General features: G+C 45.3%; 1 protein-coding gene across 2 annotated transcripts in view; it reads left to right on the top strand.

The window, feature by feature from the left end:
• The window catches only part of LOC138670195 (uroplakin-3b-like protein 1), a 59879-nt gene extending 42513 nt beyond the window's left edge, over positions 1 to 17366 (top strand). For both annotated transcript variants that reach the window (XM_069757312.1, XM_069757313.1), the window contains 3 exons: positions 7005 to 7081; positions 7425 to 7554; positions 16387 to 17366. In XM_069757312.1, coding sequence (XP_069613413.1) covers positions 7005 to 7081; positions 7425 to 7554; positions 16387 to 16561 — 382 coding nt within the window. In that variant the 3' untranslated portion in view covers positions 16562 to 17366. The remainder of the gene's footprint in view (positions 1 to 7004; positions 7082 to 7424; positions 7555 to 16386) is intronic.
• The last annotated feature ends 6154 nt before the right edge of the window (positions 17367 to 23520 follow it).

The raw sequence follows: 23520 nt of genomic DNA, 5'->3' as shown, positions 1-23520 counted from the left end.
TTTTATTGGTAACATTTTCGGGCATGTGACATTTTTAGATCGCTTTTTATTACGATTTTTGTGAGGCAGAATAACCAAAAACCAGCTATTCATGAATTTCTTTTGGGGGAGGCGTTTATACCGTTCCGCGTTTGGTACAATTGATAAAGCAGTTTTATTCTTCGGGTCAGTACAATTACAGCGATACCCCATTTAAATCATTTTCTTATGTTTTGGCGCTTTTATACGATAAAAACTATTTTATAGAAAAAATAATTATTTTTGCATCGCTTTATTCTCAGGACTATAACTTTTTTATTTTTTCGCTGATGATGCTGTATCATGGCTCGTTTTTTTGCGGGACAAGATGCTGCTTTCAGCGGTACCATGGTTATTTATATCTGTCTTTCTGATCGCGTGTTATTCCACTTTTTGTTCGGCGGTATGATAATAAAGCGTTGTTTTTTGCCTCGTTTTTTTTTTTTTCTTACGGTGTTTACTGAAGGGGTTAACTCGTGGGCCAGTTTTATAGGTCGGGTCGTTACGCACGCGGCGATACTAAATATGTGTACTTTTATTGTTTGTTTTTTATTATTTAGATAAAGAAATGTATTTATGGGATTAATATTTTTTTTTTTTTTCATTATTTAGGACTATTTTTTTTTATTTTTTTTTTTACACATTTGGAAAAATTTTTTTTAACTTTTTTACTTTGTCCCAGGGGAAGGGACAATACAGATCGATGATCTGCCAGTTTGCACAGCACTCTGACAGATCACCGATCTGTCAAACAGCGCTGCAGCGTTACCAAGTGCCTGCTCTGAGCAGGCACTTGGTAAGGCACCTCCCTCCCTGCAGGACCCAGATCCGTGGCCATCTTGGATCCGGGTCCAGCAAGGAGGAAGGAGGTAGGAGACCCTCGCAGCAACGCGATCACATCGCGTTGCTGCGGGGGGCTCAGGGAAGCCCGCAGGGAGCCCCCTCCCTGCGCGATGCTTCCCTATACCGCCGGCACATCGCGATCATGTTTGATTGCGGTGTGCTGGGGGTTAATGTGCCGGGGGCGGTCCGTGACCGCTCCTGGCACATAGTGCCGGATGTCAGCTGTGATAGGCAGCTGACACCCGGCCGCGATCGGCCGCGCTTCCCCCGTGAGCGCGGCCAATCTCCTATGACGTACTATCCCGTCGGTGGGAATTAAAGCCCACCCCACCTCGACGGGATAGTACGTCATATGGGATTAAGGGGTTAATTAAATACATGTACAGTAAGCTGCAAACACAATGTACCAATTGTATTTGTCACAAACATCTGTATATCTACCTATTCTATGTGTTTTTACTGTATGTAATCGATCTCTTCTATCCTGTTGGCTCCTACTGTGAGTTTACTCTACGCGGCTGCTGAATTGCCGGCTTTTCTTCTATCAGTCTGTGTAATATAAATACATATATATGTGTGTGTCACTGACATCTGTATATTTATGTATTCTATGTGTATATATCTATTCTATCTATCTATTCTAACGTGTCACTCTGTGATTTTACTGTATGCGGCAGATGAATTGCCGACTTTTCAAAGGACATCGGTGCATAAAAATCGGACAGCACTCGCATGGTCCGAGTGTGGTGCGATTTTTTTTCTCGCACCCATACGCTTGCATTGGTGAGTCTTGGCTGAACATCGGTGACAATTGCAGCATGCTGCAATTTTACACGCACATCGATTACGCTTGAGAAAATAAAAGGTGATGGGAGCTGCCCCATAGATTAACACTGGTCTGAGTGCTATGCAATGTTTTCTCGCATAGCACTCGGCAGTATTCTTTGGCTGTGTGACGCCGGCGTAACAGGTAAAATGGTAGTGTGATTTTTTTTGTAGGGACTATGTCTCCTACAACATTGTATAGCCAATCTAAAATGCATTGAGGGTGATGGATTCCATTTAATGATTTTTTTAATTTTGTTGTCTCATTTAAAGAGACAACTTTTATCAGAAGAATCAATAATAGGGTCTCCCAACCCCCAACAGTGTATTTGGGTTCCTTTTTTATAGCGTTCAAAGTGCGTTAAAAAAATTAAATGTTTATTCTTATTCTATAATTTTGGCAATACTCAATTCATGCTATATTTGCACTACTAGAAAGCTTTCCATTAACTCATAATTTTTAGCCCATGTAGCTGTACGATGGCATTTGACACCATTACACAACTTTTTTCATCCCATGGCTGTTTGCACAAGAGTCCATGAAGGAATTTACTCCACAGTATCATAAAAACAGAAGAGCAGTGAAACAAGGGCCCTAAACAGCTGCCATATAAATGAATTTTGGCAATACAGTACACAATGTATGGAGAATAAACCTAAACCTTTTATGGTTTTGTACTTGAATTAAAATAAAATTGCACCATTTGCAGTGCTGTGAAAGTATAAGAACCAATCTACACATTTTATTTTATTTCAGTTTTAACTGCAAAACACTTCTCTTTTGCAAAATCTGAAAATCATTGCAATAACCTGGACTAAGTGAATAGATCCAAAGGTAACCATACAGGTAGCCACAGAGTTTTGCCCAAACTGGTGCAATGCAGTTGAAGCATGATTTTGATGTGCATTACCCATATGTACCTTCTTTGCAAAAGCCTGAGTAATTTGCAGTAAATGGCTTTTTTTTTTTCTTTTGCTTTTGGACATCAATTAAAGGGGCTTTCTACTGTTAGAAAACTGAACCCCATAAGTTGCCTGTCATGGAAGATAAGAAAATCAGAGCAAGACAAGGGGCGTAGGGGTATCAGATTTTGGGGTACACTGTTCTAAATGTGGAAAACCTCTTTAAACTGTTATCAAATATCTAACAAGAGTTTTCATTTACGAGTTAAAGTGAACCTCTCAGCGGATTTTGCTAAGTAAACTACAGACACTGTCATGTTGCTGCTGTTATACTGAATAAAATGATACAGTATCTGGGGTGAATAAATCCATCTTGTGGTTCTTGTGTAATCAGTGCTAGAAGTTTTCAGCTAATGATATGCCCGTGCCCCAGGGCCTGACTGTAGGCAGAGTCTTATCTTCTGCTCTAAGCCAGAGAAACCAAGGAAAAGCTTGCCCACAGGCCACCCCAATAGTCACTTTGTCCCACACAGACTAATCGTTTGTCTTATCCCTGTGACGCTAGTCACTTCGCACGGCCAAGCTGTGAGTCAGAGTGGTCAAGGAGTTCAAGGTCAGAAGCCAAGAGGGTACGTCATAAACAGAAGGAAGAGACAAAAGCGTAGTCAGGTAATGTTCCAAGGTCAGAGTACCGGGAGGATAATGGATCAGAGCAAAAGAGGTTAAACAGGCGGATGGTCAGAACAAAGTCCAAGGTCAGGCAACAGATCAAGCATACAGAACTCAAGGCACAGGAAACCACAAACCTCACACACTGAATGTACGTCTGGCAGAGTTCTGGGAAACAGCTCAGTTAAGAAGCATGGCTTGGATAGCTGAGCTGTCAATCAACACATTGACAACTCAGCATGCCCCTGTACCAGATTGGATGGCCAAGCTGTCAATCAAATTATACCTTATTATACCAGATTGGACGGCCGAGCTGTCAGTAACTGCATCCCAGACACCCTGAGGGGTGGATCCGTGATAATCCCTCTGTCTTTGGCATACCTTCCAGGCTTTTGGCATTTGACCTTGGACCTCTTGACTACTCTGCCCCATGCCTAGTCTGTGAGTAGTAGTGACTAGTGTCACACTACTTCATCACACTAGATTGTCCTCTACAATTCAAGCCTTCAACTGGACAACCATGCAATGTGTATAAGGGCCTCCTTACTTTCCCCCAACTGATGTGAGGGGGAGAGAAAAATTGTACAGTATGAATTCAAACACCCTGTCCTTTTGTTTTAATAAGAGATAAGCAATGTCTGTAAGGTGTACAGCCAAGTGTCGATGTGTGGGGGGAAGTCAAAAAAGATAGTCGTGAGCCAAACAGTTATCTAAGATGTATGGCATTTCCAAAATTGTTCCGATTTGTGTGTGTGTATGAGTGAGTGTGTGTTGTCTTTTTACTCTATTAACAACATGACATCATCTAGAAAAAAGGTGTTTGTTTTTGTAAGATTACGGTGAGACATTCTCTCATCCTAGAGAATTGGGCCGATTATACAAGTAACACTTTGAGCAAACTGTGATCAGAGTTTGGTCAGAATGTCAGGATAGTGTGATCTGATTGAGAATCATATCCCACTATGAAGAGAAGATGGAGAACAAAATTTCTCCATATTCTCCATTCTGTGAGTCAATGGAAATCGGACTGCACTCAGATGTCATACAAATGCAGTCTGATGTTTTCCACGCATCCACGTATGGGTGAGTGGCATCCGATTTCAAAGTGAAATTACAGCATGATTCTGTCAGTGTAAAAATGTGCATTAGCACTTGCCCCATAGAATAATATTGGTCAGAGTGCTATCCGAAAAACAAATCAAATAGCACTTGTCCGAGGTATACGCTCATGTGAGCAAGCCCTTAAACTGTTTTACCAAGATATCATTCTTGTAGCATTTTCAGTATGGAAAATGAATAAAATTTGCTCACTGAATTATTTGGATGCAGATAAAAATACCCACAAAATCCACATTGAAAGCTGCAGTGAAAAAATTTTGCATTTTTGTGAATAAAAAAGTATGTCAACTTAATTAAATGAATCCAAGTTAATACACATTGGGAAAAAAAGAATAATATCTATAATATAAGGCTGGGAGCGTCACTCTGTCCGAAGCCTTTATAGACTGCGCAAGCGCCGGCGCAGTCTGGACCCCACAGAGTGACGCAGCCCAGGAGATTGCGGTATGCGTAAGCACTGAACGCACACCGCGATCTCCAACGGAGAAGCAGGGACGTGGCAGGAGGGTGAGTATAAGCTATAGTCACCTGGCCCGTTCCAGCGCTGCGCGCCGCTCCATCTTCCGGGTCCTCTGCCTGTGACGTTCACAGTTCAGAGGGCGCGATGACGCGCTTAATGCGAGCCGCCCTCTGACTGAACAGTCACAGCCAGATGACCTGGAACATGGAGCGGCGCACAGCGCTGGATCAGGGCCAGGTGACTATAGCAAGTGTCGGGGGCCTGAGCTAGCGGCGACTCCGACACCTGACCCCCACAGCGCGCCGGTGTCCCCGCCTGCTCTGGCCCCCCAGCACTCGGCGCCCAGCGACGATAGGTGAGTATGGTATTTTTTTTTTATATATATCGCAGCAGTATACGGGGCATATGCTATGGAGCATCTTATGGGGCCATCAACATTTATGGAGCAGTGTATGGGGCATATACTATGGAGCATCTTATGGGGGCCATAAACTTTTATGGAGCAGTGTACGGGGCATATACTCTGGAGCATCTTATGGGGGCCATCAACATTTATGGAGCAGTGTACGGGGCATATACTATGGAGCATCTTATCGGGGCCATCAACCATAATGCAGCAGCATATGGGGCATATACTATGGAGCATCTTATGGGGGCCATAAACCTTTATGGAGCAGTATACGGGGCATATGCTATGGAGCATCTTATGGGGGCCATCAACCTTTATGGAGCAGTGTACGGGGCATATACTATGGAGCATCTTATGGGGGCCATAAACCTTTATGGAGCAGTATACGGGGCATATACTATGGAGCATCTAATGGGGGCCATAAACCTTTATGGAGAAGCATACTGGGTATATACTATGGAGCATCTTATGGGGGCCATCAACCATAATGCAGCAGCATATAAGGCATATACTATGGAGCATCTTATGCGGGCCATCAACCATAATGCAGCAGCATACGGGGCATATACTATGGAGCATCTTATGGGGGCCATCAACCATAATGGAGCAGCATTTGAGGCATATACTATGGAGCATCTTACGGGGGCCATCAACCATAATGGAGCAGCGTATGGGGCATATGGATGGGAGCAGCAAATTACAGAACGGTGGCGCTGGATGGGAGCAGCACATGACAGAACCGGGGCGCAGCATGGGAGCAGCACATGACAGAATAGGGCAGCACATGACAGAACGGGGGTGCAGGATGGCAGCAGCACATGACAGAACCAGGGTGCAGGATGGAAGCAGCACATGACAGAACGGGGGTGCAGGATGGGAGCAGCACATGACAGGATGGGGGACCAGGATGGGAGCAGCAAATGACAGAATGGAGGCGCAGGATGGGTGCAGCACATGTCAGAATGGAGGCGCAGGATGGGTGCAGCACATGTCAGAATGGGGGCGCAGGATGGGAGCAGCACATGTCAGAATGGGGGCGCAGGATGGGTGCAGCACATGACAGGATGGGGGCGCAGGATGGAGCAGCACATGACAGGATGGGGGCGCAGGATGGAGCAGTACATGACAGGATGGGGGCGCAGGATGGAGCAGCTCATGGCAGGATGGGGACGCAGGATGGAGCAGCACATGACAGGATAGGGACGCAGGATGGAGCAGCACATGACAGGATGGGGACCCAGGATGGAGCAGCACATGACAGGATGGGGACGCTGGATGGAGCAGCACATGACAGAATGGGGATGCAGGATGGAGCAGCACATGACAGGATGGGGGCGCAGGATGGAACAGCACATGACAGGATGGGGGCGCAGGATGGAGCAACTCATGACAGGATGGGGACGCAGGATGGAGCAGCACATGACAGGATGGGGAAGCAGGATGGAGCAGCACATGACAGGATGGGGACGCAGGATGGAGCAGCACATACCAGGATGGAGACCATATACCAATATAAATGCTCGCCACCCGGGCGTAGAACGGGTTCAATAGCTAGTTTTATTATATAAGCTAATAAGAAAAACCTCAATATTGCTTTAAGTGATTTTACCATAAGCTACAGCACAGGTCACATAAATTAAAAAGTAGTGTTTTACATACTTTGAAACTAACTTAATTTATGACTATATTCTTATCATTCAGATTTATTTTTCACAAGTGTAAAGGTTTAAAAACCGAACTGTTGTTTTTTGTTTCTAGGGTTAAATTTGTTTTGCTGAATAATACTACACTAACCAGAGAGACGCGCTGGTCTGAAAAATTCAACCTCATAACAGGTACCATATTTTAAAATGATGATTGACTGCTACTTCACAGCTAGAAAACGCTTGCTTGGTAAATAAATAAAAAGGGACCCAGTATCCCAGATCCTACAGCAAAACTTGCCTGAAGGGGGTTTACACATGGCATTTTGAAACTTTTTGATGATATTTTTGTGTCTCTTATGTTTTAAAAAAAACTATTGCCAGATGTTATTTTAAACTTTTTTTTATTATTAGTTATTATCAACAAGATTTACATTTTGACTATCCATAGTTACTATGTCTTTGTGAGTGCAGTCCAGCATATACATTTATACCAGGTATACTATGTATGTGAAATTGTACTCTCTTTTAACAGGAATGAACAAAAGTACTATTGATACTGGGCCTGGTAGACGTAGTGCAGGAATGATCGTAATTGTTGTCATTCTCTCCGTTCTTCTGGCAATTTTGCTTGCATTCCTAATAGCTGCAATTGCTGTTGGCAGGTAATGACATTAATATGTATTATTTTATATTATCATTATTACCGTGATTTGAATTTTTGTAAAGTTCCTCAGTTTTTTATAATAACATCCTCTGTCCAAATGCCATATTTGCCAACTCTCACCAGGAGCCCTGTAGGAGTTGAAAAGACCCTGGAGTCTTACCAAAACCTTGAGGAAAAACAACACTTCTGGAAAGTTTCTTTTGTGTAACGCCGGCATTCTCTGTCTTTAGATAGGGTCCCGCTGTCCAAACAAGCAGTAAAGGACACTGTCAGTAATATCGACCCTCTTAAGCAGTCTATATGGGCACACAGGACATAGGAACCTGAATAAAATTATATCTTGATATCTGCGATCTGATTTCTTATTCCAGGCAAATCCACATTTTTCTTATCTGTAAATGAGCTCGTCCAGGACTATGGGCCGGACACTGATCTGTATGAGAATCTGCCTCCAGAGCTTTTGTTACATGAAGGGGAGATACCAGTGTGATGTGTAATGGCCGATCCCTGCTGTCCTGATCTCACTGCAGAGCTGTGTGTCATTATACCTGACACATCTGCAGGTTCCTCTCAGCTTCTATCTCACAGGCAGACAGGGCTTCAATAGTGTTACAGTACAGCAGAACTGTGAGAGCTGCAGCAAATGTGTTTGTAAGGAGACAAAGTTCAGTTCTACTGTTGTGTGTTAGTTACATGATTCAAACTGGTAACTCCCTTTTTATTAAAAGCTCTGGAGGTAAATTCTTATACAGATCTGTGTCATGCTCATCCTCCCGAACAGCTCATTTACATATAAGAAAAATATGGATTTCTATGAAAAAAAGCTAAGGAGGGTTGATCCTACTGACAGATTCCATTTAAGCAGTTACAGTGGGAACAGTACAGCTGATGAAAGCAATTTTGTGATGTTACAGTAGAAAATTTGAAGGAAACATGGTTGCAGGGTCACAGTAGTTTACCTGAACAAAATCCACCTCTGATGTAATGATGTCAAAATTATATGGCGGTACAGACACGGGTCCTGTCACTCGGTCTGAATATGAATGAACCCTGTTGCTACACAGAGTCGTAAGATTCCACGTGGGAATAATACCCTAACTAGGGTTGTGCTTGCTCTGGAACTCTTCCATGCTAACCGCACACAGAAAGGAACCAGATGCTAAGCCAAGCAGCTAATTGCCCCCACTGACGCTAACTGCCTGCCTGAGAGTATTCCCAAAGCTAGACGAACACACACCACATGTAGAGAGATTGATAGTGTATCAACTGGCAACAAGCACATACACAAATGATACTAGCGCATGGCCGTGCGGCCATGCAAACCTTTTATAGTTGCAGCATCTTCAGGACCTTCCTAGAGGACCAATGGCAGTTGCTACAGGACCTGAGCATGTGACCCCCGACCTCCAATGAGAAGTTTTCCTTTGGGCATACTCAGAAGGGGAAAAGCAGGACTTGGTCCCAGAGGCGTCTGCTCGCCGCTGACTAGTACTGGCTACAATAGCTGAGCCTGGAAGAGCAGCAGCAACCAAGCGCTGAGCAGACTCCACTGCGGCTGGAGAAGAATGGGAGACCGCAGCGGAGGTGGTTTGAGATTCCCCCTTTGCAGTGGCGGGAACTTAACACCTAACACTAGGTTAGCTGATGTAATAGATATCATTTCACAGCCGCTTTCTTCACTATAAATTACTTGAGATGTCAAAGCTGGTGATGTATTGTCATGCCATAGTCATTGCTTGATTCTCTCATCCGAGAGAATCAGATCACACTATGCTGTCACTCTAATGAGAGATTCATTAGCATATTCATGTCAATTCTCTTAGATGAGAGAATCTACAGTCGTGTGACCCTGGCATCAATGTAAAAGTGGTTAATACCTGGCACATTCACATATTTCATAAATGGCCATTCATTTAAATGGTTGCCATTTGTGTCAACATTTTTCATTCCGCTAAAGCAGAAAATTATGTATATTCTAGTTCTGAAGGAGAGTACGTTCATTCATCATAACATACAAGTACATCCCATAGATGATGCAGGCACAGGGTATTAGAGATGATATAAGGTGCATTCACAGTCCGGGGTCCACCGTGCAGCTAAGACACCTGCAGCTTGGTAATGACAGACTATATGGTGGTATAATGTGAGTACACACACGGGTTAACTGCACAGAGAGCGCAAGCAAGGCGACACAGAACTCTGCCCCAAGACTCAGGGTAAGAGTCCTTCTAGATCTCATGCGCTCGACACCGCTACTGCGGTGCTGGGGGAACAACTAAAGTAAATATTTACCGCATAGGAGTGCGTGCAGCGCCTCTCTGGCGGACGCCACTAACCACCCTAACTAGGGCCAGGAAAGCGCACTATCTGCGCATGGTGCCGCTCTTGCGGTGGCTGCTAACTGGATACAGCAACTTGTGCAATTGTGCAGGATAGCACTGTTGGGCGCTAGGTAGCTCTACCATTCGCGAGCAGGCAACAAAACTAGGAATGAGAATGATTCAGAGCTTTCATCCATCGACGGGCATTCATCCACACACACACACACAAGTTAATAATTTTACACTAGCGCATGGCCGAGCGGCCATGCGAACCTTCTATAGCAGTAGCGCTCCGGGACCTTCCTGATGGTCCAATTCGAGCCGCAACAGGACCTGGGCATGTGACCCCTGACCTCCAATGGAAGGTCGCCTCGTGGGCATGCTCAGTGTGGGAAAAGCAGGACTTAGTCCCTGAAACACCTGCTCGCTGCTGAACAGTGCTGGCTACAAAGGCAGAGCCTGGAAAGCTAGCAGTACCCAAGTGCACAGTATCAGCTTGAGCCAGATGCTGGGATTGACGTCTCTGCTGAGTAGGTTCCACTGTGTGGCTGGAGGAGAATAGGAGACCGAAGTGGACATGGTTCGAGATTTTCACTGCGCAGTGGCGGGACTCGACACCTAACATGGGCCTCGCTACGTTCAAAGGCTGCAATGAGCAGTGGAGCCCGAATGTGCTCCACAGGTTCTGTCCTCTGGGCCGTGACCCTTCCAGTCCACCAGATAGTATGTTTTGCCACATACCACCTTGCACCCCAAGATAGAATTCACCTTGTACTCATCCGTGGACGAACCCGATGTCCCGGCAGATGATTCGGAAAACCGGGACATGTAAACGGGCTTTAAGAGGCACACATAATAATAATAATCTTTATTTATATAGCGCCAACATATTCCGCAGCGCTTTACCGTTTAACAGTTTCAAACACAAAAGTCATAAGTAACAACGTTAACAATACAATAATTAAAGCGAAATAAGACGACCCTGCTCATGAGAGCTTACAATCTACAATGAGGAGGGGGAGATACAAAGTACAGGTGTGTATTTACAATGATGTAGTTACAATGATGGTCCAGCCATCTTCAGGGGTTGGGGAATAGATAGGGATAGTGAATGGGCTACACACACACACAAACATAAAATGACTTTGATTAGTGAACGTGATAGGCCGCTCTGAACAAATGTGTTTTGAGCGAGCGCCTAAAACTATGCAAATTGTGGATGGTCCTAATATCTTGGGGTAGAGCATTCCAGAGGATTGGCACAGCATGAGAGAAGTCTTGGAGTCGGGAGTATGAAAGGTGTCGGTGATACCCAGGCGTGGAGGAAGAGCCAGACGGTAAGCCACAGGATTAACCTGTTCCAGAACCTTGAAGGGACCTAAGTAGCGAGGCGCAAACTTAGTGGACTCAACTCGCAGCCCGATATTGCGGGCGGAGAGTCACACTAAGTCGCCAGGAGAAAAGGTCGGAGCGGGGCGCCGATGTGCATTGGCAGAGACCCTCATTCTCTCCTTGGAGGTCCGGATGGCATCCTGTGTGCGGTCCCAGATGTCCCGTTCTTCCACTGCCCAGTCTACCACCCTAGAGTCGCCGGAAGGCATGGGCACAGGAACCCGTGGATGCTGGTCGTAATTAAGGAGGAATGGAGTCTGCCCAGTGGAGTCGGCTACGGTGTTGTTCAAGGCAAACTCCGCCCACGGTAGCAGGGATGCCCAGTCATCCTGCCTGGCTGAGACAAAATGTCGTAGGTATGTGACCAGGGTATGGTTGGCCCTCTCTACCAACCCATTTGTCTCGGGATGGTATGCTGAAGAGAGATTCAGCTCAACACTAAGTAGGCGGCAAAGCTCTCTCCAGAACCGAGACACAAACTGGGGACCCCGGTCACTGACAATCTTATCAGGCATACTGTGTAAGCGGAAGACATGTTTGACAAACAACGCCGCCAAGGCCCGTGCAGAAGGTAACCGTGGGAGAGGCACCAAATGCACTATTTTAGAGAAATGATTGGTAACTACCCAAATAACAGTGCAGCTACGGGACTTGGGTAAGCCAACCACAAAGTCCATCTCGACCATCTACCAGGGCCTATCAGCCACCTGTAGGGGGTAAAGTAGCCCAGCAGGCTGTTGTCGAGAAGACCTATTCTTGGCACAGGAGACACAAGTTCAAATATAGTCTTCGACATCACGGGCCATATACGGCCACCAGTACATCCTCGCCAGAAGCTCTGATATCCTCTTGATCCCGAAATGTCCACCCACACTGGACGAGTGAGCCCAAGAGAGAACCTCCGGTCACAAATTAGATGGCACGAAAGTCTTGCCCGGGTGCACAGACTCTAGCAACACCGGAGCCATAGTTCCCAGACTCTCGGAGGGCACAATTAGCCAAGGCTCCTCCTCCTCCTCCTCTGATGACACCACGGAATGGGAGAGCATCGGCGCGAATGTTCCTCTCCCCGGATAGGAAATAAAGGGTGAAGTGGAATCGAGAGAAGAACAGGGACCATCTAGCCTGGTGAGAATTTAGCCGCTGGGGTGTTTGCAAATACACCAAATTCTTGTGGTCAGTGTAAACTTGGAAGGGAAAGCGAGCCCCCTCCAGGAGGTATCTCCACTCTGAAAAGGCCAACTTCATTGCTAGCAACTCCCTGTCCCCAATGGAATAATTCCTCTCCGCCGGAGTGAAGGTCTTGCAGTAGAAGAAGCAAGGATGCTTCCAACTTTGAGCATCCTTTTGGAAGAGGACCGCTCCAGCACCGACGGATGAGGCATCCACCTCAATAATGAAGGGCTTATCTACATCGGGACAATGCAGGATGGGAGCGCTAGCAAAATGGGACTTAACAGATAAGAAGGCCTTGGAGACCTCCTCTGACCACAATTTGGGATTTGTACCCTTCTTGGTGAGGGTTACCAAGGGAACTACCAAAGTGGAGAAGTGGGGAATGAACTGGCGATAATTATTAATGAACCCCATAAAGCGCTGCACCGCTTTGAGAGAATGAGGTTCCTGCCAGTCCATTACTGCTTGTAGCTTGGCAGGATCCATAGCTAATCCCTGGGCTGAGATAGCCCAGGAAAGGCAAGGACTCCTGCTCAGACACTTCTCCAAATTGGCATAGAGGGAGTTTGCCCATAGGAGGTCGAAGACTCTGCAATCATCTCTCCAGTGGGAATCTATATCTGGAGAGTAGATGAGAATATCATCCAGATAGACTACCACTGAAGTGGAGAGCAAATCCCGGAAGATGTCATTCACAAAGTCTTGGAAGACGGCTGGGGCATTACAGAGCCCAAAGGGCATCACCAGATACTCATAGTGCCCATCCCTGGTATTAAAGGCCGTCTTTCATTCATCCCCCTCACGGATGAGAATCAGGTTGTAAGTACCCCGCAGATCTAACTTAGTAAATACCCTCACCCCTCGTAGTCTATCGGAGAGCTCAGATATCAAAGGCAGAGGGTACTTATTCTTAACAGTGATGGCGTTAAGACCCCGGTAGTCAATACATGGACGCAATTCTCTGTTCTTCTTTTGCACAAAGAAGAACCCCGCCCCCACAGGTGACACTGGCTTCCTAATGAATCCTCTTGCCAGATTCTCCTGGATATATAGTGACATTGCCTCCGTCAGGCAGTCACTGCTAACTGGCCACAGCAACTTGTGCAATTGTGCAGGATAGCACTGTCGGGCGCTAGGTAGCTCTACCATTCGTGAGCAGGCAACAACACTAGGGATGGGAATGATTCAGAGCTTTCATCCATCGACAGACATTCATCTACACACACAAGTTAATAATTTTACACTAGCTTTTATAGCAGTAGCGCTCCGGGACCTTCCTGATGGTCCAATTTGGGCCGCAACAGGACCTGAGCATGTGCCCCGTGGGCATGCTTAGTGTGGGTAAAGCAGGACTTAGTCCCTGAAACACCTGCTCGCTGCTGAACAGTGCTGGCTACAAAGGCAGAGCCTGGAAAGCTAGCAGCACACAAGCGCACAGTATCAGCTTGAGTCAGATGCTGGGATCAACGTCTCTGCTGAGCAGGTTCCACTGCGGCTGGAGGACAATGGGAGACATGGTTCGAGATTCCCCCTGTGCAGCGGCGGGAACTAAACATCTAACACAGCGGGCCAGTGGAAATAAATATAAAAACTCCTGCTGTCACTGTTGAGACAAGAGCTACGGTTCAGTCCCAGCAAGTTAACTCCTCAGATGCTGTGGTCAGTAGCAACCTTGGCACCTGAGGAGTTTGACAGAGGGAAAACTCTCCTCCTGTCAGCCTGTTGCCTACTCCACAGCATGGTCATATGGTGCCCATTGATTGGTATTGCCTAACAATTGCCTCCATGTCTGACATGTACCTTAAGGCCCCTTCACATTAAGCGACGCTGCAGCGATACTGACAACGATCCGGATCGCTGCAGCGTCGCTGTTTGGTCGCTGGAGAGCTGTCACACAGACAGCTCTCCAGCGACCAACGATCCCGAAGTCCCCGGGTAACCAGGGTAAACATCGGGTTACTAAGCGCAGGGCCGCGCTTAGTAACCCAATGTTTACCCTGGTTACCAGCGTAAAGGTAAAAAAAAACAAACACTACATACTTACCTACAGCTGTCTGTCCCCAGCGCTCTGCTTCTCTGCACTCCTCCTGCACTGGCTGTGAGCACAGCGGCCGGAAAGCAGAGCGGTGACGTCACCGCTCTGCTTTCCGGCTGACCGACGCTCACAGCCAGTACAGGAGGAGTGCAGAGCACAGCGCCGGGGACAGACAGCGGTAGGTAAGTATGTAGTGTTTGTTTTTTTTTACTTTTATGCTGGTAACCAGGGTAAACATCGGGTTATTAAGCGCGGCCCTGCGCTTAGTTACCCGATGTTTACCCTGGTTACCAGTGAAGACATCGCTGGATCGGTGTCACACACGCCGATCCAGCGATGTCCACGGGAGATCCAGCGACGAAATAAAGTTCTGGACTTTGTTCAGCGACCAACGATCTCCCAGCAGGGGCCTGATCGTTGGTCGCTGTCACACATAACGATTTCCTTAACGATATCGTTGCTACGTCACAAAAAGCAACGATATCGTTATGTGTGAAGATACCTTTAGTGAGTGTATTAGATCCTACCGGAGGTGGGATTCGCTTAGGCTAAGTTCTTAGGATGATTATTTAGATACATTTTTTATGCTGCATATTTTCACTACACAAAAAACGCAGCATATTCCAGTTCCTGAAAAGTATAGGGTATTTATGTAAATCTTACTGTGCTTTCTTTTACATTGCGGAAACTGACATATGGTGCTATTTTGAAATCTGAGACAAGTTAACCTCTCTTGCAGTATATAAGCATTTTATTTGTGGATTTTCCTATAGAGTTAACTGAGATGAGAAGAATTGGCAGATAAAAAATGCATATGTATATTTATAGTTTTTCCCTTAGCAGAAATGCAATAAAAGTGTATGTAATCTTCAAATAATGTTATCAATACAGTTTTATCAAAACTAAGTAACAGTAGTTTTCCAAAACAAGTTAGTTTTATTTAAAACATGACACAACAAAAAGAGGAAAAAAAAATGCAGCAGAAAAAAGTGTTATACAAATGCATGTAAAAAATCACATTAAAAAATGCAATGAAAAAATGCAATTAGCGAGACAAAACAGGTCTTGATGACTTGAAGACTCATACTGCCAGGTCATTTTTACCTCAAATGCTGTAAAGATAAAATCCAAAAAACAGTGACAGAATCGTACGGTTTCTTTTTTCATCGTTTCAACCTGTTTGATTTTTTTTCCCTCTTTTCAGTACTTTGTCTGGTAAAATGAATAGTGTCATTTAAAACTACAACTCATCCGAGACAAAACCTAGCTCTTGTGTGCCTATATTAAAGGAACAATAAAAACGATGGGGCTCTTGGAAGGAGAGGAAAAATAGAAAGCATAGAAAACAAAAATCTCATGGTCATAAAGGGGCTAAAGCTAAGCGCTCATGTGTATGGGGGAGTTGGGAGAGATAGCTGTCTGCTGAACATACTGTATGTTCGACCAACACCTAACTCACGTATGGCCAACTTAATTTAAATTAGTTAAACACCTAGGAAATAATCCCTCAGCTCTCATGATTCTACTGTTTTTTTTCCATTTTACATAACATCGCTCTGCAAATATAATTCACATTTGTAGCTTTTGAAGCGCAGCATGAGAAATCTCTGCTTGAGGTTCAACTGGACGCTTCCTCAGAGTCTTCTCTGGGGGCATGCGCTTTTTCCCCTCCCTGACAGTTACTGCCAATCACAGTTCTGCAACTTATTTTGCAGTCACAGAAGTTGCCAAGCTGTGATTGGCAAGATCTGGGAGGTAGATTTGGTGGTGCAAGCATATAGTAACCATACTGGATTTTATAAATGATCATTAATGCACATTTAGCCATATACGTATTTTCTAATTACTGCTAAAACTTTTTTCCAGATTTCATTCTGACATGTTTTCTTTACATTTTTATTTACAGCAAAGACATTTGCTGGTGTCGCACTCTTGATAATGAAGGATTCCTGGTGAAAGAAGAACTTGATTTGGATGACTACAATATCCCTCCGTACCGTCCACACAGTATCTATATGACTCACTCAAAATGGCTCCAGTCTCAACAAAACAGAAGCACAGTGTACACAGTGTTTAAGTGAATAGATAATTTTTTATTCATATTCATTGCAATATTTTTTAGCTATGCTTGTACATAAAATAATTCAATAATTACAGTAAATATAATAAAATATATACTTGCTTATGCTTCCCTGATTCTAGATTCTTATGCATCCACTGTATAGAGTAGGGTATGGGGTTAGGGTGTGAGTATTATGTGATTATTGCATGGTTGTAACTTTAAAGAGAATCTGTCAGCAGATGTGGTTTCACACAGTAATATAAAAAACGGCTTGTAGGTACCACTCACTAACTATACATACTGTAATTATTGTACCCTTGTTGAAGAGAACAACAAGATTGACATGTTGAATCCAACAGCCTAATCTTACTGCCTTCTGCCATCTGGGGAAAGTTGGGATAGCCCAATATACAGCAGATGGTCACCAAATGCCACTGATATTGGCAGATTGGGGAACAATAATTTAATATACACAGGCCCGCACTTGCCCACAGAGGAACAGGTGATTCCAGTGGGCCTCTATACAGCATTGGGCCACATGCCCCCTTATATGACCTTTAGTTGGTACAATACACTTTGTAGAAACAGAACAAATTCTCATACTACTCAAACTACTCAATGTAAATTTGTGAAAGAGGGTAAAATAACATTTGAATGGGCTAAACAGCGGGACCCATTGCACCCCAGTCCGACACTGAATATATGTATTGCTGGCTTTAGATTAGTTTTGTATACTGTACAACTTAAAGGGTTTTCTTTTTTTTTTTTAAACGTTGCCAAACAGTAGGCAATGCTAAAGAAATAAATACTTCTTCCCCCCATCAGTTTTGCAGTGGTTATTTCTCAACCATAATTCATACACCAATACCCCCGATTACCAGCCTCAGCGGGCACATGCTGTACTTGCCGTGTCCATGTGAAAGATGGAAAGGACAGCATCATAGCAGACAAATAACAAAAGTTCCAAATGCTTTAATTTTTCTAAATTGCCTATGTTATATGCATTCATATCTTACATACAATAAGGACATTACTCCATTTAATTTCATGTGCACGCTAACGTCTGTTGCTGTGTCAAAATGGGCGTGCGCTAGAAATGTGCCGTCATTTGAGGCTGCCGTCACACTAGCAGTATTTGGTCAGTATTTTACATCAGTATTTTTCAGCCAAAACCAGTATTTTACATCAGTATTTTTCAGCCAAAACCAGGACTGGAAAAATCAGAGGAAAAGTATGATAGAAACATATACACCACTTCTGTATTTATCACCCACTCCTGGTTTTGGCTTACAAATACTGATGTAAAATACTGACCAAATACTGTGTTATGATCTGGTGGTTTAGGAACAACATGAGACAAGCTCTGAAGGAGGTGGTATCTGTACTGACCGCAGACCCTGAACCTAGCAGCGCAACTAGAAATAGCCGTGGGGGGTACCTGACGCTCCCTAGACACCTCGGCACAGCCTAAGATCTAACTTCCCCTAAAGAAGGAAACAGGAAACCTATCTTGCCTCAGAGAAAATCCCCAAAGGAAAGATAGCCCCCCACAAATATTGACGGTGAGAAGAGGGGAAAATAACATACGCAGAAATGAAATCAGATTTTAGCATAGGAGGCCAGTCTAGCTTGATAGACAGGACAGGAAAGGATACTGTGCGGTCAAAAGTTTACAAAATCTCCACACCTGACTAAAGGTGTGGAGGGTAAATCTGCTTCCAAGAGCTTCCAGCTAACAGAAATAATCCATAATGACAAGCTGGACAAATATAGAATGCACAGAACAATAAGTCCACAACATGTGGACTGAAATGAGCAAAGCCAGAACTTATCTTTGCAGAACTGGTCAGGAAACCAGGAGAATCCAAGCAGAGATGTGAATCCAGCCAGGAAACATTGACAAGTGGCACAGGCTGAAGAAAGAGCCAGACTTAAATAGCGGAGCAGAAGAGATGATAAGTGGAGGCAGCTGATGACAGCTAACTCCAAGGAGCAGCCATACCACTATAAACCACAAGAGGGAGCCCAAGAGCAGAACTCACAAAAGTGCCACTTACAACCACCGGAGGGAGCCCAAGAGCGGAATTCACAACATACTGCTAGTGTGACGGCAGCCTGAGTGACGGAGCCGAGACGCGGCTGCAGCATTTCCGGGTCCGTCACTGCTAGCGCAGATGGAGCTAGCAGATGCTCCATCTGCGCTAGCACTGTGCAAAGTCAGCACTTGCGTTAGCGCAGTCCGTTTAACATATGCATTGAACGGACTGCACTAACGCAATGTGAACCTAGCATTAGGCCGGTTTTCACACGTCCGTTTTTTTCCGGTACCGGAAAAAACGATACCGGAGATGACAATGTCTGTGTGTCCATGTGTGTAATGCGTGTGCTGCATCACTACCACATGGACGGGCCCCAGGGAAGAAGCGCTACAGTAAGCACTGTTTCCCGGCGCCGGGTGCTGAAGACCACTCATCATTCTCCGATGCTTTGCTAACAATCAGCGTGAGCAGGGAAGAATGAGGAGAGTTCTATTTAAGTGATCACATAGTGTTGAGGTCACCGCAGTTCAGCCCGGCAGGGAACACAGCCTCACTGACCCCAGCTGTCAGCTTTATCAAGGATGGTTGTCAAAAATGGAGGGACCCCACACCATTTATTAAATGTGAGGACCCCTCTATTTTTGATAACTAACCTTGCTGAAGCTGACAGCTGAGGATTGCAGCCCCCAGCTGCCACTTCTGCCTTACTGGTTATAGAAAATAGAGGGGAACCCACACCAGGCGATGAATACTCCCATCAGTTGCTCCTGCTGTCACTTCACTGTTATTAGAGGCAGCAGGCATAGGCTGATGGGAGTAATAGTCCTGCTGTCATTGTTATCTCTTGAATACGACTCTCATCATTCTCCCCTGCTGTTAGGACTGGCGGAACGCACCAAATATAAATAAGAGGCGATATAAGATGCATTTGCAGTTCGGGGTCCACTGTGCAGAGAAGACACCTGCTGCTCGGTAATGGCGGACTATATGGTGGTATTAAGAGAAGACACACACGGGTTAGCTTCAACCGGTATGAAGGAAGTGAACCCTGTTGCCTCACAGGGCCGCGATACTGCACAGAGAGCGTAAGCAAGGAGTCACAGAACTCTGCCCCAAGAGTCAGAGTCCCTCGAGACCTCTTGCGCTCGACACCGCTACAGTGGTGTCAGGATTAAACTAAAAATAGATTTAGCACACTGGGTGCACGAAGCGCCGCTCTGGCGAACACCACTAACCACAATAACTAGGGACAGGTAAGCGCACTGGTTGCGCTCGGTGACGCACTAGCTAACGCTGCTGATTGATGCTATAGATTGTGCCTGGTGCTGGATGGCACTAACTGGTGCTAGTCAGCTTCAACATTCGCGAGCATTCATCAACACTAGGGATGGGAATGATTCGGAGCTTTCACCAGAACAGGCATACATCCACACACACAATAATTGATTTATACTAGCGCATGGCCATGCAAACCTTTTATAGCTGTAGCTCTCCAGGACCTTCCTAGTGATTCAATAGGAGCCACTACAGGACCTGAGCATGTGACCCCCGACCTCCAATGAGAGGTCGACCCGTGGGCATGCTCAGTAGGGGAAAAGCAGTACATAGTCTCTGGAATGTCTGCTTGCCACTGATCAGTGCTGGCTACAAGGGCTGAGCCTGGAAAGGCAGCAGTAACCAAGCGCACAGTATCAGCTTGAGCCAGATGCTGAGATCGCCGTCTCTGCTGAGCAGGTTCCACTGTGGCTGGAGGAAAAAGGGAGACAGCAGCGGACATGGTTCGAAATTCCCCCTGTGCAGCAGCGGGAACTCAACACCTAACACCTCCTCATGCTGATTGCCAGCAGAGCAGGGGAGAATGATGAGAGCATCTTCAGCAGCAGGCGCCGGAGGAACAGCACTTACTGTAGCGCTTCTTCCCTAGCGCCGATGTGTGTCACACAGATGTTCTCCGTGTGTGGGACGTTATGCAGCCCGTGCTGATGGTAAAAAACAGACATGTCAGTGTGTTTTGCCCATGGACACACAGTCCATGGAAACAGACTGACATGTGCACAGACCCATTTACTTGAATGGGTCTACGTGTGTCAGTGTCTGCAGTACTTATGAAAACTGTCACCACACATACCGGAGACACGGAGGTGTGAAAGAGCCCTTACAGCCAGGACCTGCTGCTAACAATCGCGGGTGGAGCAGTTACAAAAATAAATATCCTTGGGCAAAATTCCATTTTAAACCTCTTCCCCCCTTTTTAACTTTTGGGTTTCTCTGTTAGGAATTGTCCCAAAGAAAGAAGTCAGCAAGTTCCGTTTAATTCATCATCTTAATCACCCCATGGGTTTTATCAGTGAACGACAGCATTTCTGAAAGAAATGTGTCAGTCACTTATGTTTCAGGGTTGTTACTCTAATTAGAAAAGCCGGTCGGAAGGCCTTACTGGCAAAATCCAACACTGAGTCAGCGTTTCGGCTTTTGCCTGTTCATCCAGACTGTCACAATATTATTACGCCACCTCTTTAGCTCTTTCATCGAATAGGTCATTAAGTATGAGACGGGCTCCCTTTCCATTATTCACTATCTCGACAATTTTCTTTTTGTAGGCCCACAGAGCTCTATTCTTGCCAATTTTTGTTGGATACTTCTTGTTTTTTTCATGTCACATTTTAGAGTCCCCCCTGTCCAGGCAAAAAAACTTTTGGCCCAGTGACTACTTTGCCCTATTTAGGTATCAAAATCGATTCAATAGCTATGCTTTTCCATCTCCCTGAAAAAAAATTTTTAATTACTGTATCTGATTGAGAGTTTTTGCTCTGTCCGAAGCGTCATTCTGCAATAACACGATTACACATCACTTTTCCGCCCTTCTATGGGCATTGGCTGTTTTGTTCTTCTGCGCAGGCGCCAGCGAGTCATCACTACTTCTGCCTCAGTGACCGCTGGGTTGTGCAGTGATAAGGTGCTCTCACCACTCCCCGTGCATACACAAAAGAAGCCAATGTCCATTGAAGGGTGGAATAGTGATGTGTAATCGTGCTATTGCAGGATTCCGGGACCACTACTACACAGGGCAGTGTGATGCTGATGAGAAAGGGCTTGTATGATAATGAAGACCGAAGACAGAGTTTTCTTCAACGCATCGCACGCCCCAGAGCCTGGAAGAACGCATTACCGTAACAGAATAAAAGAGTATTTCTCCACACGAATACTGCAGTATTCGGTTATAACTGCTTTTACCATTATATCACTTGTATGCCCATGTTAATAGGTTAAAACATCCCTGGGTGTGACAGATTCCCTCTAAGCTGATCTCTGCCTCTTCCGGTCTCTCCTCACTGTGTGGGACCCAAAGGCTTTTGTCGCCCCTCCCTCTTGTTATTGGATATGTTATCATTCAGTGTGGTTGATGTTTTATTAAGTCACAACAGAGGTTAATATAAAATTTTGATAGTTTTTCCATACGAAGGCTGACTTGCGCCGGGAGTCTGGCTGTTCGCATAACGCTTTGTACCAAAATGTTATATCGCGCAAAAGGTGCCTTATTGTAAACATGCATCTTTTATGCTGTGACCGACCTCCCTCCATTAAAGAAAAGAGTTTTGTTGTTATATTTATTTGTTTAAGGTGGTATTTATTCATGGGAACATTTTCAGTTTTGGTGTCCTTTTGTCTCATCAGTACGGGTTGGGGCAGGCAGTTCAGTGTCAGAGCATGAATCTGGGGTCAGGAGTGGAGAGATCAGACAGAAAGATTGAGCTAGTAGGGTCGGTGACAGAAAACACCTAGAAAGGTAACTAGCAAACTAGAACCTAAGCTCAGGCAAGGGGTGTAGGGAAAAGCTGCCTAATATATCCTCTACTGGCAAGGTGTAGGCCAGGAAAGCAAAACTCTGCAGGACACAGTAGTGTTAAATTCCTGCAGAGTATGGCTGTGCATCCTGAAAACCAGGTGGAGACAGCCATGCGATCCTTGGGCTAGTAATACGGCAGTTTGACTGAGTCAGTGAGGCCGGCAGAGTGGTGAGCGGGATTATGGGCGGGGAAGAGGTGAATATCCATTTGGCATTAACATAAGTTTGATTGATGCAAGACAATACATTTTCAAGGGGTTGTAGCAAGACAACAAGTTACATATCCTGAAAGGGTTTCCCAGGGCCTATTTCAGGATACTATTAGTAGGGTAGACAAAAATGACCTGAAAGATTCCCTTTAATGGTTGAGGGTGGATTTGGATGGTAAGGAGTTAATAAAGTGATTTGTAAAGTTTCATAGCTTTTAACCCCTTTCTGACAGTAGATATACTATCCTGTCCATGTGACCTGGGCCCGTCTGACCATGGACGGGATAGTACGTCATCGCGGATCAGCCACGCACACGGGTGGTGTGCGGCCGATCAGGGCTGGTTGTCAGCTGATTGTCACAGCTGACACCAGGCACTAAGTGCCAGGATCGGTCACAGACCGCTCCCGGCAAATTACACCCCCAGAACACTGCGATCAAACATGATCGCAGCGTTCCGGAGCCGGCACAGGGGCTGACAACCCCTCTGCCTTTGGATCGGAGATCCCGCGGCATGCCACGGGGTCCCAATCGCTGTCATGAAGACCCGATGTCATTATGATGACATCTGGGTCTCCAGAGTTGAGAGATTTCCTGTCATGCGCAGTGCATGTCAGGAAGTCTTTGAGGTCAGTGTGCACAGAGTGCAGCCCTGACAGCTTCTATAGTATGCAAATCTGCATGCTATAGAAGCGATCAGCCTGCGCAAAATGATTGTCCCATAGTGGGACACAGTATAAAACTTAGAATGACATTTAAAAAAAAATTAAATCATTGTAAAAATATAAAAAAATTAATTTAAAAAATCAATATTTATTCCATCAATAAATATTTGAATAAAAAAAAATCTAAACAATAAAAGTACACATATTTGGTATCACTGC

Source organism: Ranitomeya imitator, chromosome 3, assembly GCF_032444005.1.
Source record: "Ranitomeya imitator isolate aRanImi1 chromosome 3, aRanImi1.pri, whole genome shotgun sequence".
Classification (NCBI taxonomy): Eukaryota; Metazoa; Chordata; class Amphibia; order Anura; family Dendrobatidae; genus Ranitomeya; species Ranitomeya imitator.
This window is presented reverse-complemented; position numbering and strand designations above follow the sequence as displayed.